The 13,419-nt window shown below is 46.0% G+C and overlaps 1 protein-coding gene across 11 annotated transcripts in view; it reads right to left on the bottom strand.

Annotated features, from left to right (window-relative positions):
- Positions 1-13,419, bottom strand: part of FGGY (FGGY carbohydrate kinase domain containing) — a 318,624-nt gene that overhangs the window by 161,714 nt on the left and 143,491 nt on the right. For 10 of the 11 annotated variants that reach the window (XR_012905874.1, XR_012905877.1, XR_012905875.1 and 7 more), the window contains one exon: positions 8,177-8,265. The exons of the other annotated variant lie outside the window; for it this stretch is intronic. Coding sequence is in view for 2 of the 10 variants with exons in the window: in XM_075936090.1 (XP_075792205.1) it covers positions 8,177-8,265 (89 nt within the window). In the remaining 8 variants the exon portion in view is untranslated. The remainder of the gene's footprint in view (positions 1-8,176; positions 8,266-13,419) is intronic. 11 annotated transcript variants of the gene reach the window in all.

Genomic DNA, 13,419 nt, shown 5'->3' with positions numbered 1-13,419 from the left:
GAGCTAGAGAGTAAGTAAACAGGGTATTTCTGTAGGAAATGGGTCAACATCCATAAAACAAAACAACTATTAATGTATTGTGTAGGTTAAAAACACTTCCTCTGTCTTTAAAAAAAAAAAAAAAAAAAAAAAAAAAAAAGCTGATCAAATTTCATGGCAATCTTTTTGCTTCAGTGAACCATGCAGACTTTTAAATGGGGTCTGAACCTTTGGTCTGTTCATCCCATTCCAGACTCCTCAAGTTTTTACTTTTACTTTCCCAGCATTTCTACCTTGCTATGTACAGTAGACAACAGCATTCTTGCTTTTAAAAGCACTCCCAGTTCCACACTGGACCTGCTCCACTTCTATTATGGATTAGTTGATACTCTGAACTAAGATTCCAAATCCTCTTCCAGAGAGTTTTTTTTAAATAGTTCATCTTAAGCAAACCAAACCCAGTGGAACCTCAAACTATCTTTCTAATGAGCAAACTGCTTGTAATTAGAGAAGGCCCCGAAGCAAAATCCTGGATCATGATTCCCCCGTTGGGGAAGTCTGGATGTGGCTCCAGATATGACTTTGCTGCCCAGCCTCATTTTTGTTTGTGTTGCATTCTTAACAAGATTTCACAAGCATGCAGAAGAGGGGTGTATCTCCAACAAGAGTTCTCTATCATAATACATTTTACCTGTAGCTGGACCAATTGTTCATGGAAGATTATTTTTAAGCTACCATTACTCAAACCACCATATAAAGAAAAAGTTAGAGGTAATAGGAGGAGGAGGAGGAGGGTGGTGAGTCAGACTCACCATGAGTAAAATGCTGAGCCTTTGAAGAGCATTACTGACACATCTGAGAAAAACAACTCTCTCCTTCTTCCTCCCTCTCCCCCCACAATAGCTTTGTTGAAACAAGCCAGGTGAAAATCTAAATGTCAAGACTGGTGCTGTCCTTTCTATATTAAAAAAGCATCCACACCAGTTTTTAAGGTGGTAGAACTCAGATGGTAAAACACATCAACCCTAAGAAAAGCAGTGCTACACACCATTTAGAACAAAGGCCTTATTTTTCATTGTTCCTAAGAAGGAATCTTAGAAAATGAATAAATTTTTGTATAAGGAAGATCCCAGACAATAATTCTCTGTGAACAGCTGGAGTTTACTGGAAATCTCTACAACAATTTTGAACTAGTTCTATGCAGCTACTGGATGAATGGTATTTATCAACAAGACAACTAGTGACAAAAGGTAGTTGTTCAAATCTAAGAAAATGCCTGAACTGCCTACCTTCAGGTATGGAGCATATAATGACATTTCTGTGGATTTTATGTAGGTCCATAGTACAACTCATAGACAGGAAGTGAGGGAGGATTCAAACCATTAAAGACTACTCAAAGGCCAAAGAGATACAAACAAACTTACAAACTAGGAATGTGAACAACTAGTTGACTAGTTGCTCCTGGCCCTTACTTCCTTTATCAGAAAGAGGCAGCAAGTGGGAGAGGAAGCGAAGGGGGTGCTTCAAAGCAGCAGCGCCGCATGGAGCCTGGGACCAGACCCTGGGCTCCACGCAGCACTGCCACTTTGAAATGCCGCGTGCAGCCAGGCTGCACCTGGCATTTCAAAATGGTAGCACCACACGGAGCCCAGGGTCAGCTGGGGACTGCCCTGTTGACCCCAGGCTCCATGTGGTGCTGCTGCTTTGAAATGCTGCGGAGAGCACCGTGTGCTCCCCGCAGCGCTTTCACCTTTGAAGTGTAGCAACAGCCCTGGGATTGTGGCTACACTTCAAAGGTGGAGGCACCCTTACTGACTAACTGAATAGTCGATGCAAATTGCTATTCGATTAGCCAATTAATCAAAATTTTACATCTCTATTACCAGGGCTTGACAAATGGCGGCAAAATCTACTCGCCAGCCCCGCACCGCGCATGAGCAAGACCCACATTGTGCATTCGCACGCCACCAGTGAACGGGGTGGGGTGACGGGCTGAAATCTACTCGCCATGGGCGAGTAGATTCACTGATTTTTTGAGCCCTGCCTATTACAAACACATGCACTAAGAACTGTTTAAGAACACAGTTCCCTGATCCCGCAAAAACTTTATACATGTGCTTAACTCTACATACTGGGAGTAGCCACACTGAAGCCAAAGGAGCTACTCACAGTATATAACATACATGTGAAAGTCTCTGAAGGGCCTCAGACTACACAAATGCTAAGGAAGTTGTAACAATATGGGTTTTCTATAGCCATACTGGAAGGCCTGTAGCCATAACTGAAGGCATAAAGCCTTCCTCTGCAGCCAGATTAAAGAGCAGCAGCCATTAGCTGTAAAGTTTGAAGTCACATACTCACATTCCATCTACATTGCATTAAAATACTGCCACACCAGGCTGTTTAGAAGGATATCCTGTTCTGACAGCACCCACTGTTACCAGGTAAAGAGATATCAAGATGGGTAGGGAAAACTTAGCTTAACAAGCAAGAAACTTTATCAGTACAGGCAGTCCCCGGGTTACGTACAAGATAGGGACTGTAGGTTTGTTCTTAAGTTAAATCTGTATGTAATTTGGAACTGGCGTCCAGATTCAGCTGCTGCTGAAACTGACCAGCAGCTAACTACAGGAAGCCCGAGGCAGAGTTGCTCTGCCCCGGGCTTCCTGGAATCAGCCGCTGATCAGTTTTAGCAGCGGCTGACTTGGGGATGCCTGGGGCAGAGCAGCTGAGGTGCTGCTGGGTTGCTCCAGTAGCGCTGCTCCTCGGCGCTACTGGACCAACCCAGCAGCACCCCAGCTGCTCTGCCCCAGGCATCCTGATTCAGCCGCTGCTGAAACTGACCAGCAGCAGCTGAATCAGGACGCCTGGGGCTAAGCAGCTGGGGTGCTGCCGAGTTGGTCCAGTAGCGCCCAGAGCAGCGCTGCGGGACCAACCGGCAGCGCCCCAGCTGCTCCACCACAGGTGTCCGGAGAAAAGCCTGGTCTGCTGGGGGGACGTACTAGCTGCGCCCCCCAACAGACCAGGGAGACGCGGGCGGTGGACCGAGACGCACCGGGGTCCCGCCGCCCAGGTCCTCCGTGGCTTTGCTCCGCGTCTCCCTGGTCTGCTTGTCTGCTAGGGATGGGGAGCAAAGCCGCGGAGCACGCGGGCAGCGGGACAGCCCAGACGCGCTGCGGCTGTCCTGCTGCCGGCGTCCTCAGAGGCTTTGCTCCCCGTCTCCCTGGTCTGCTGGTCTCCAGCAGACCAGGGAGACGCGGAGCAAACCCCGTTCGTAACTGCGGATCCGACGTAAGTTGGATCCGCATAACTCGGGGACTGCCTGTAGTTGAAGTTGTGGAATCCTCATTCTATTATTTTTGTCCTCACTTTCCTATTGTTTGTGTGAACTTTGTCTGCCTGGTAACTGTTTCAGTCTGCTGTATAATCAGTTTTGCTAGGTGTAAATCAACTAAGGTGGTGGGGTGTGATTGGTTAGGTAATTCCGTTACATATGTTATGATTGGTTAGTAAAATTATACTCAAATAATTGGTTAAAAGTATAGGCTAAGCAGGACTCAAGTTTCACCATATAAACTGGGGTCCAAGAAGACCAGAAGGAAAAGCAAGAAAGGAACAAGAAGAAGAAGGGGAAAGACCTAAAAGAAGAATTCACCTCCAAGACACAGCCTAAGATCAGAGCTGCCAGGCTAGGATCCCAAGAGACTGACCTTGCCTGGCCAACAGGGGAAGTTTGCCTGCCTTTATCAGGATTGGTGAGTATGACACTGTGTGCTTAGCATGTATATTCTGCTTGCTTGGTAACTGTCAATAAATAGAGAATAAAAATATTACTGTGTAAGGCTCCTTCAGTGGCAAAAGATCCTGCACACTCGCAGGCAGTCACATCCTGAGCCCTAGGAACTGGGTAAGGGTGGGTGTCCCTAAAGTGTGGAAGGGATAAGGAAAACTGTGTGAGTAACAAAGCAGGAGCAGTGGGATAAATAGAAATGGAAACATTTCACAACAAAAATACCTTCAGAATCAGTGTTACTCTCCCAGGGTATCCATCAGCAAAAAATTACAAGATTCTTCCTTTATTCTAGCTGCTTTCTACCACTTTTATTCAAACTGGCTAGTACCATGCCTCACTAATTAGTCCTACTGAAAATGGTGCTAGAATCTGGCCCTTGCTTTGTTCGCCCTTGCACAGCACTTTGAACATAAGAAATACACAGGATATTGGGGTATACACCAAAATTCTATGGTATCTTTCTTAACAAATGGTGAGATCCTGTGCTGGGCCTTTAAGCAGCCTAGTACAGAATTCACCACCCAGGAAAAGACGGGACTAAAGCGGCTTTAAGTCACCAGTGGGCCTTCCCACGACTGAAGAATCGAGCTTTAGAGCACCAGTTAACTTATGTTATGGCAGCCTGTGGCCAGCATATTAGGGCTGACAAATTCGACAGCATCACCCCTGACATTACATCCCCACTCACAAGCCCTGTTCCTACCGTGCCTCTTATGACTGGGTTGTCATCCAGGTTCCATTTATTATGTGATGTTGTCCTCCTTCCTTTTTGCACCTGGAGAATTCTCCTATAGGACTCGGCGGGGTTAGACTCCTTTCCTGCCTCTTCCAGCCTCTTTACCTGGAGCACAGAAGCTGGAGAGGAGGCTGAAAATTTCACCCAGTGAGTTTATAACAACATTACTGCAGTGCTTGGCCCATTGGCGTGGAATACTGTAGTTTATTTATAAGAACCCTCTCCCTTTGCAGTATTATTTGTATTGCAGTAATGTCTGGAGTGGGGTGGGATGAGGGGGAAGACACTGATCACAGAAAGACTGTCCAAGTACAAAGACTTCTTATCCAACAAAAGATAACAGGTAGCTGGAACAAAGAAGTGAGAGGACTAAGGTTATCTATACTAACCTTAAGCAGTTGTCATAACAAACCACCAGCCTATCCACAGTCTAATGTTATGTGTAAATCACAGTAAAGGTGAATTTTAAGGAGTGATTTGAAGGAAGACACAGTAAGAAGCTTTAACACGTAATGGCATCTTTGTCATCTCATTATCTTGTTTTCCTTCAATCTTCCTCACTACTGCAGCAGCAGTTGATGCTAAACACTTGGATCCATCAGGTATTGCAACCAGGATGGCTAGATGCATACACAGTGTAACTCTTGCAATTTAATCAGAGCATTTGTTTCCCCAACAGACTTAAGGATTAGTCAGCATGACCATGAAGTTTTCCTTTTAAGTCTGGAGGAAGACTGCTGTTCTTTTCCATCTGCTCTCCCAAGTTGCAGAAGGTTAGAGGTTAAGCGATTCTGTTACCAAAGGAGGGGAGGGAAAGGGAGGATGGAAATATTTTCTTTAACAACTTTCTGCTGAGTTTATCCAAGAGGAGGGTGAGTGGCCCAACTTGCGTATCCCTAAACTGGAGACACGACTGTCATTAAGGGATATGACTGCTGGCTCAACATACTGAACACCAGTTACTTGATCCTCCTACTTTCAGAGCTGTTAGTCTGTATCCTAGTGGGGTCAGGTTAAGATTGAATTACAGCACAAGCAGCTAGTTTCTGGGTCTGAATGTGCCAGACAGCGAGGGCTGTTGTTCCTCAGAGGAAGAGAACATTAAAAAAAAAAAAGAGAGAGACTTCTTTTACACATAGTGTGTTTGCCAACTCTGAAAGAGGGGAGGGAGGAAGAAGACACTGGAGAGTACTGTAATTTGATGCATCACTGCTATGGATTTCTCGGTCTAACTAGGTAAAAAATAGATTTCTTAACACCCACCCCCATTTAAAACCATCTCCCTTCTTTAACAATTATCTGGAAATCCCGTGTTTCAAGAATTTCCCTGGGTTAGGGTTACACACAACGTTCAGATAATACAGGGAGCGCAGTCTCCTTCACTTCCTTAATCTTCAAGACACTAAGAACATTTCATGTTTTACCCATGTCTTTTTGAAAACATTCACCATCTGGCCCCGTGGTCTAGTTGTAGAGCCCAGGGTATTTGGGGGAAGAGGGGTTGATTCCCACTCTGCTGTCTTACTCCCCGGGTTAGCAGGGGTGAAATGCTACAGAGGGCGCTCCTACCCCAGTGAAAAGCAGACCAAAATGATCCTCTCGTGCTTGCTTGGTAAAATCACTGGAAGACTGAAAGGATTTATAGCCGGATAAGGGGAGAGATGGCAACAGACATATAGACTCTGTGCATCCCAAAGCACTAGGAGGAAGCCTGTCTCACTGTGTGGTCTATGGGATGGTGGCTCCTGCCCTAAGCCACACCCATGGATGTGCCAATAAAGCACAACCAAGACCATAATTTTCAGCATTCTGTAGAGCAGATGGAAAAGAATAGCAGTGTCTCCCTTCGTCCAGTCTTCAGCCAGAAAGTCAATGAGCAGAACTGAAAAAGCCACACGTATTTCACAAGGCATGATACCCCTGTTTGAAACCTTAGAGTTCACATTCTTGACACTCGTGCGGGTCAGACATGCTGTGGGACAGCGTAGAGGAACACTTCAGATGACAAGCTCTTTGGGGAAGGGAATCTTTTTGCTTGTATCGCAACCGGGGTCCTGTCTGTGACCGGGGCTCACCAGAGCTACCGCATCACAAGTAACAACACTTAGTTCTTACAGTAAATAATGCTTGTTGCCAGGGGTTGGTTGGCTGGTTTTAAACAAACCAGGACGGGCTCACTCCTGGAAGTGAGATTCTTGACCACTAGCGGTTCTTCTGAAGTAAATGGATAGACCAAAAGTCTACGTTGAACATAAAGAGACCAGTCCTATATTCCTGGGGAAGCTGTGGGTGCAACTATTCTGCAAAAAAAGGCTGGGGCAGTGAGTCTCAGAGCCTAGATCCAATGACTCCGGTTTGCACTACAGGGATAAGAACATCCTGATGTTCCAGCTTGGGCTGGTGCCCAGGCTCTCACCCAAACTAGGTTTCAGAGCACAGGGTACAGCCTGAGTCAGAACATCAACTCTGGTATTTTTAGCCCTATAGCATCAGCCCAAGTCATTTGACACAGGCTCGGAGGCTCACTGTTGTAGTCTTGTTCTGCAGTGTAGACATACACTAAAACTTTGCCAGGCCTCATTCTCCTCTTGCACTAGTTTTGCACAGTTATGACTCCTGCCTGGCACTGCAGCCTCGAATCCTCTCCTGCCCTACCCCCACGAGATTAAAGCACAGCAGCGCACGCCTTCCCCACAAGCGGAATCCAGTGTGGCGCCTCAGGGCTTCCTCCTCTTCCCCATCTCCCACAGGAAGCTGGCGCTAGTGCTGTCATCTTGCAGGGAGGGAGGGGAGATTCGAGGCTGCAGAGCCAGGCAGGTGGCAGCCTGAGTGCAGGCCAGGTGGCAGTGTCGGTTCCCGCTGGGTCCCAGAGCATCAGGGCCTTAGAAGTGGCACTTTGCTATGCTCTGCCACCCCCTGGTCCTCCTGCAGGGGAGCCAGGGACCAGCGGGGAACCCAGGGTGGCCCCCAAGGAGGAGCTGGAGGAACTCCAAGCCATGGGCTCTGCTTTCCCTTCTGGGGTTTCAGCTCGAGCTGGGGGGCAGAGCAACACAGAGTGACATGACGATGGCACTCTTTCACCCCGCAGGAAAACATTTTGTATATATAGAGAGATTATCTCAAGGCAACACTATTAATTGCCGCTTAGGGTACACAGAACATATGCTGATATTTGAGGTTAATATAACAAAATATGTGCTTTGCTGAGATGTTTTTGGGGTGTTATGTGGCCACTGCAATTTTATATCCATTGTTCATTTTTAAACAAAGCTTATTGTATCTTACTCAAGACTGAAAACAATGTTTTGTTGGGGGAAGATTATTTTTGTCAAAACTGAAGCAATTTCATTTGTCAACGAGAACAAATTTCAGTGGACTACAATGAGAAATGGGTAACGCAATCTTGCTTATGTTCAAAAAAATGGAGCACAAGATCAATTAACTAATGGCTGTAGCAACATACTGTATTTGAGAATTACAGCACTCACAGGAATGATTGTGTTCAGGAATGCACGCTGGAAGTCGGAGATAGGTTCAAGATGTTTCTGAATAGGCTAAATCACATACAGATGTACATACAGCATGTCCAGTCAAAATGATTTAAGGCAGAAACATGCACAGGAAAAATAGATGAAGAAAAACAAATCATGCAGTTATAATTAACATACCTTGCAGTGACACCTGTTGCTTTCCATGATAAGAAATCTGGTAGATCAAAGAAGTAGCCTGCCTTTTCCCAGCAAGACTCTCTCAAGTTCTGACAAAATTTAAAAAGAGAGAGACGTGAGTTGCAATCATGGTCTGCCTTTATTTTTAAAAACAAATTCAAAGTTAGCTGCCAGTTACCTAAAAAAAATTACAATTTTTTCCCCTAATTTAAAACTCTGATCATGCAGCTCTTCAGACTGCAGCTACTCCACTGACTTTAGATGATTAAATCACTATGTTGTTGGGTCTTTCACTTGCTGGATGGTGCTAATGAGAATAGTTTCCCCAAATTTGGGTTTACAGAAGCATCCTTTTCAAAATGACAGTGTGAAGCCCTTTAAGATTAACCTGTTATAATTAACAGCACCAGTTTCCACTTTGGAACTCTGCTGCATTTACTTCAAAATGCAAGAAGAAATATAAAAATCAATCAAGTGCAATAACCTAGGCCAGTTCTAGCAAAATCACCTCAGCAGGAGTATGGTCCCTACAAGCCTAGGACTGTTGCACAGCATTGCCAAATTCCTAAAGACCCAGGCTCAATAATCTACAGAGAGCCCCAAAGTGCAGTGTAAGGAGCACTGGTGGTCCATAAACTCTTGCTGGTAATCTGCATAAAGATGGCAGTTCATGTAAGGCTGGCTCTTCTCCTTGTTACCAGTTTCTAAATTTAAGAAGATGACAGCTAAAATTAAATAAATATTTTCTCAATATTACTTTTCCATGTAAGCAATCATTGTACTTGCCATCAAGATGTCAAATGATAAAGAATGGGAGAGGATGTGGTCTGGACAATTGTGAATGGGAATGAAGTTTTCCAAGCGTTGTTCTCCATTAAGTTATGGTATATACTATGAAAAAAAGTGCAAGGATCATTGGCCTACAATATATAATGGCCCACACGAGCAGCTACTTATCAATCTATCAAATTCTAAGTATCGTAGGAACAAAATCATTACCATAACTTAGTGCTGCCAAACACAAATTTTCAAAATTCATGAGCCAGGCTTTCCAAAATGATGAGGTGGTGTTAAACAACAAAAAACCCACACAACATTTTTTAAATTAAATTGGGTATCTTTTTATTCACATCTTGCTTTTTGAGCCTTTTTCCCCCTCAAAAACCAGATGGACTCAAAAATTACTTTTTTTAAAAATGACAGCTGAGATTCTCATGTAATTACATGACTTCAGAAATTGTGACTGAAAGTTATACAAAATATCAAACATGCATCTCACGAAGTGGGTCTTTGCCCACAAAGCTTATTCTCCAATACATCTGTTAAGTCTATAAGATGCCATAGGATTCCTTGTCGCTTTTGCAGATCCAGATTAACATGGCTACCCCTCTGATACTTGACAAAATATTAGGAGACTCGCAATAAAATCATGACACCTAGAAAAAAGTGATAATGATGAAGAATAGTCATATGTAGGTAGAATAGAAGGCTTAAGGTGCTCCAGGTTCGACAGAGGTGCTTTGGCAGAGCTGCGTTAACTTTTAGGAGTGCCATGTGTCTTAAAATGTAGTAAAGCTTAAATACTAATAGTAATACATATAATTACCATTTTATTATTTGTATTACAGTAGCTACCAGGTTCCCCAACCAGTATCAGGGCCCCATTGTGCTAAAAATGTACAAACATAGTAAATGTCCAGAAAGCCTATACAGGCAGTCCCCGGGTTACATACAAGATAGGGACTGTAGGTTTGTTCTTAAGTTGAATCTGTATGTAAGTTGGAACTGGCATCCAGATTCAGCCGCTGCTGAAACTGACCACGGCTGACTACAGGAAGCCCGAGGCAGAGTTGCTCTGCCCCAGGCTTCCTGGAATCAGCCGCTGATCAGTTTCAACAGGCTGAATCTGGACTAGCTGCACACCCCGCCCCCCCCCAGCAGACCAGGGAGACGCGGGCGGCGGACCGAGACGCACCGTGGTCCCGCCGCCCGGGTCCTCTGCGGCTTTGCTCCACGTCTCCCTGGTCTGCTGTCTCCAGCCCCACCCCCAGCAGACCAGTGAGGAAAAGCTGCTCCGCGTCTCCCTCTGGAGGACGCGGGCGGCGGGACTGCAGGGGCGAGAAAAACCCCATTCGTAAGTCGGATCCGTGTAACTCGGGGACTGCCTGATTCTAAATAAATATAAAAAGTACTTCCAGCTGAACTTTGTGTTTAACACAGAACACTACAATAATCTTTTGACTACGTTTGTTATGTGACGGCAAATTTAAAATCCCAGAAAGTTACTGGAGTGGCATCTATAAAGCCAATAATATGGCAAAAATGTAATGTTAAAAAGACAGACATAGCCAGGTAAAGAATGAAAAAAAGAGCATAATTTTGGCTTTGGACATCCAAAGAACACATCTCCATGTTTTCTCTGGTTTCAAGCCTTTAGGGCTCACAGAAAGGACTGTACTTCTAATGAAGTCTGAAAACAAAAACTTTAATCACAGTCTTTAATCCTAAAAAGCACTAGTTGGATGTCTATTCAGACCACTTTGCTCCCAGACATGTATGATCATTAGTCATTCTGAAAATAACACAGTGCACATCTACACAACAAGCCTGTTATTTTGAAATAAATTTGAAATAATGGGCTTCTTATTCCAACTCCTGTAACCCTCATTGTATGAGGAGTAAGGGAAGTCAGGGAAGAGTGCTCCATTTCAAAATATCTGCTGTGTAGACAGCGCCAAAAGTCAAAATAAGCTATTTCAACTTAGCTACACAATTAGTGTAACTCAGGTTGCGTAGCTTATTTCGAGTTTAGTTCCTGTGTAGACGTGCCCTAGCTCCCTGTGAGAGTTTGGCCCTTTACATTTTAATTCAGAAGGTCAGTCAGCCTGGCTATTTTGACAATACATACCATAAGCTACTGGTACAAGTAGGATTTCTGTCTAAACACTAGGCTAGGATGAATCATGTAACTCAAACCTCACTATTCAGTAAAGAACGTCACTGAGCCCTGATTTCATTATTTCATGAATCCCAACAAAGTTACAGGTTAGCAACTCTATGATACGGTGTCTCATTGAGTGTCCAAATGATTCATCCTTTTGTCATGTTGAAACTCTGTCACTACAGTATTAGCTAGCACCAACAAAAATCATATACTGTAATTCCTTGATGCATTTTTCATATGAGTATAAACATCTCCATATTCTCTACATTTGCTGAAGTTCACTATTTGATTTTCGGTCACAGTGAAGGAATCCACAACCACATTAAAAGCATTGTGGAAAAGTCCAAAGAACATTCTCAATGCCATATTCATATCCTGCGACTCATCCTCCAAACTCATGTTTAAAGAAAATAAATTCAGTCCCTGTGCTTTCCTGGGGCCCCTCTAGTCTCTCCTCCATTCATTTTTCCTTTCTTCATACCCAAACCATAAGCCACAGTTAATCCTCTTTCCGACACTGTCACTGAGGAGCCTATAAACACCATTCCTGAAACAGCTTGGGGTGACACATTTGAACACTAGCAAGCTATCTCCTCCCTCGGGTGTTTATTTTACTGCCTCTGCAGCATTCTTAGCACCTTATGGCCAGTAGAGTAGGAAAGAAAGATTGGGAACACAAATCAAACCTAGCTCTTTGGCACAGCAATATTACCCTGCCACTGTGTCTACACACCAGCTTCTGTCTTGAAACAAGAGTCCTATGAGTCTCTTTCTTAAAAAACAAAAACGAACAGTTTTTCCACATGGAAAATGATTGGCTGATATCCATGACACCAAAGACTACAGTCCACTATTTGTCCACAGAACAAGTGCAGAAGTCAAAGCTTTTTCCTCTCACTGCCTTGTCAGCATGCTTCCACCTTGACCTGCAGGGTTTGCCTGTACAGTTGCATGGATAGCTGAGTTGAGTTAATTTGTTCCTGGTGAAAGTTTGCTTTTTAATGTTGATGAGTACAGGCAGTCCCCGGGTTACGTACAAGATAGGGACTGTAGGTTTGTTCTTAAGTTGAATCTGTATGTAAGTCGGAACTGGCGTCCAGATTCAGACACTGCTGAAACTGACCGCCAGTTCTGACTTACATACAGAATCAACTTAAGAACCCCAGGCGTCCCCAAGTCAGCTGCTGCTGAAACTGATCAGCAGCTGATTCCAGGAAGCCCGGGGCAGAGCAACTCTGCCTGGGGCTTCCTGTAGTCAGCGCTGGTCAGTTTCAGCAGAAGCTGACTTGGGGACGCCTGGGGCAGAGCAGCTGGGGTGCTACTGGACCAACCCAGCAGCACCCCATCTGCTCTGCCCCAGACGTCCTGATTCAGCCGCTGCTGAAACTGACCAGCAGCGGCTGAATCAGGACCTGGGGCAGAGCAGCTGGGGTGCTGCCGGGTTGGTCCAGTAGTACCCACGGGCGCTGCAGGACCAATCGACAGCGCCCCAGCTGCTCTGCCCCAGAGTCCAAAACAAAAGCCTGGTCTGCTGGGGGGGGGGGAGCACACTAGCTGCGCCCCCCCCAGCAGACCAGGGACATGGGGAGCAGAGCCGCAGCGGCAGCGGGGTGCCGCGCCTCTGAGGCTTTGCTCTGGCAAAGCCTCAGAGGCGAGGGACCCCGCCACGACTGCGGCTTCAGTCTGGGTGCCTGTGGTCTGCTGGGGACGGTCCCCAGCAGACCACAGGCACCCGGACTGAAGCCGCAGCCGCGGGGGGGTCCCGCGCCTCTGAGGCTTTGCCAGAGCAAAGCCTCAGAGGCGCGGGGAACCGCCGCTGCTGCCGCTTTGACTGAAGCGGCAGCAGCGGCGGTTCCCCGCGCCTCTGAGGCTTTGCTCTGGCAAAGCCTCAGAGGCGCGGGACCCCCCCGCGGCTGCGGCTTCAGTCCGGGGGCCTGTGGTCTGCTGGGGACCGTCCCCAGCAGACCACAGGCACCGGGTCTCAAGGGGCAGCAGCAGCAGTTCCCGCGCTTCTGAGGCTTTGCTCTGGCAAAGCCTCAGAAGCGCGGGAACCCGCCCGGTGCCCCTGGTCTGCTGGAGACGGTCTCCAGCAGACCAGGGGCACCGGAGCAGCTTACTAACGGGGCTTTCTCACCCCGACTTCCGGGGCGAGAAACTCCGTTCGTAAGTGCAGATCCGACGTAAGTCGGATCCGCGTAAGTCGGGGACTGCCTGTATAATACGAGTATTAAACAAGCATTGGGAGACTTAGAGCTCTTGCAAAGGCATCTTTTTATATTGTTACTTTAGCCTAAAACAA

Source organism: Pelodiscus sinensis, chromosome 9 (genome assembly GCF_049634645.1).
Source record: "Pelodiscus sinensis isolate JC-2024 chromosome 9, ASM4963464v1, whole genome shotgun sequence".
Classification (NCBI taxonomy): domain Eukaryota; kingdom Metazoa; phylum Chordata; order Testudines; family Trionychidae; genus Pelodiscus; species Pelodiscus sinensis.
This window is presented reverse-complemented; position numbering and strand designations above follow the sequence as displayed.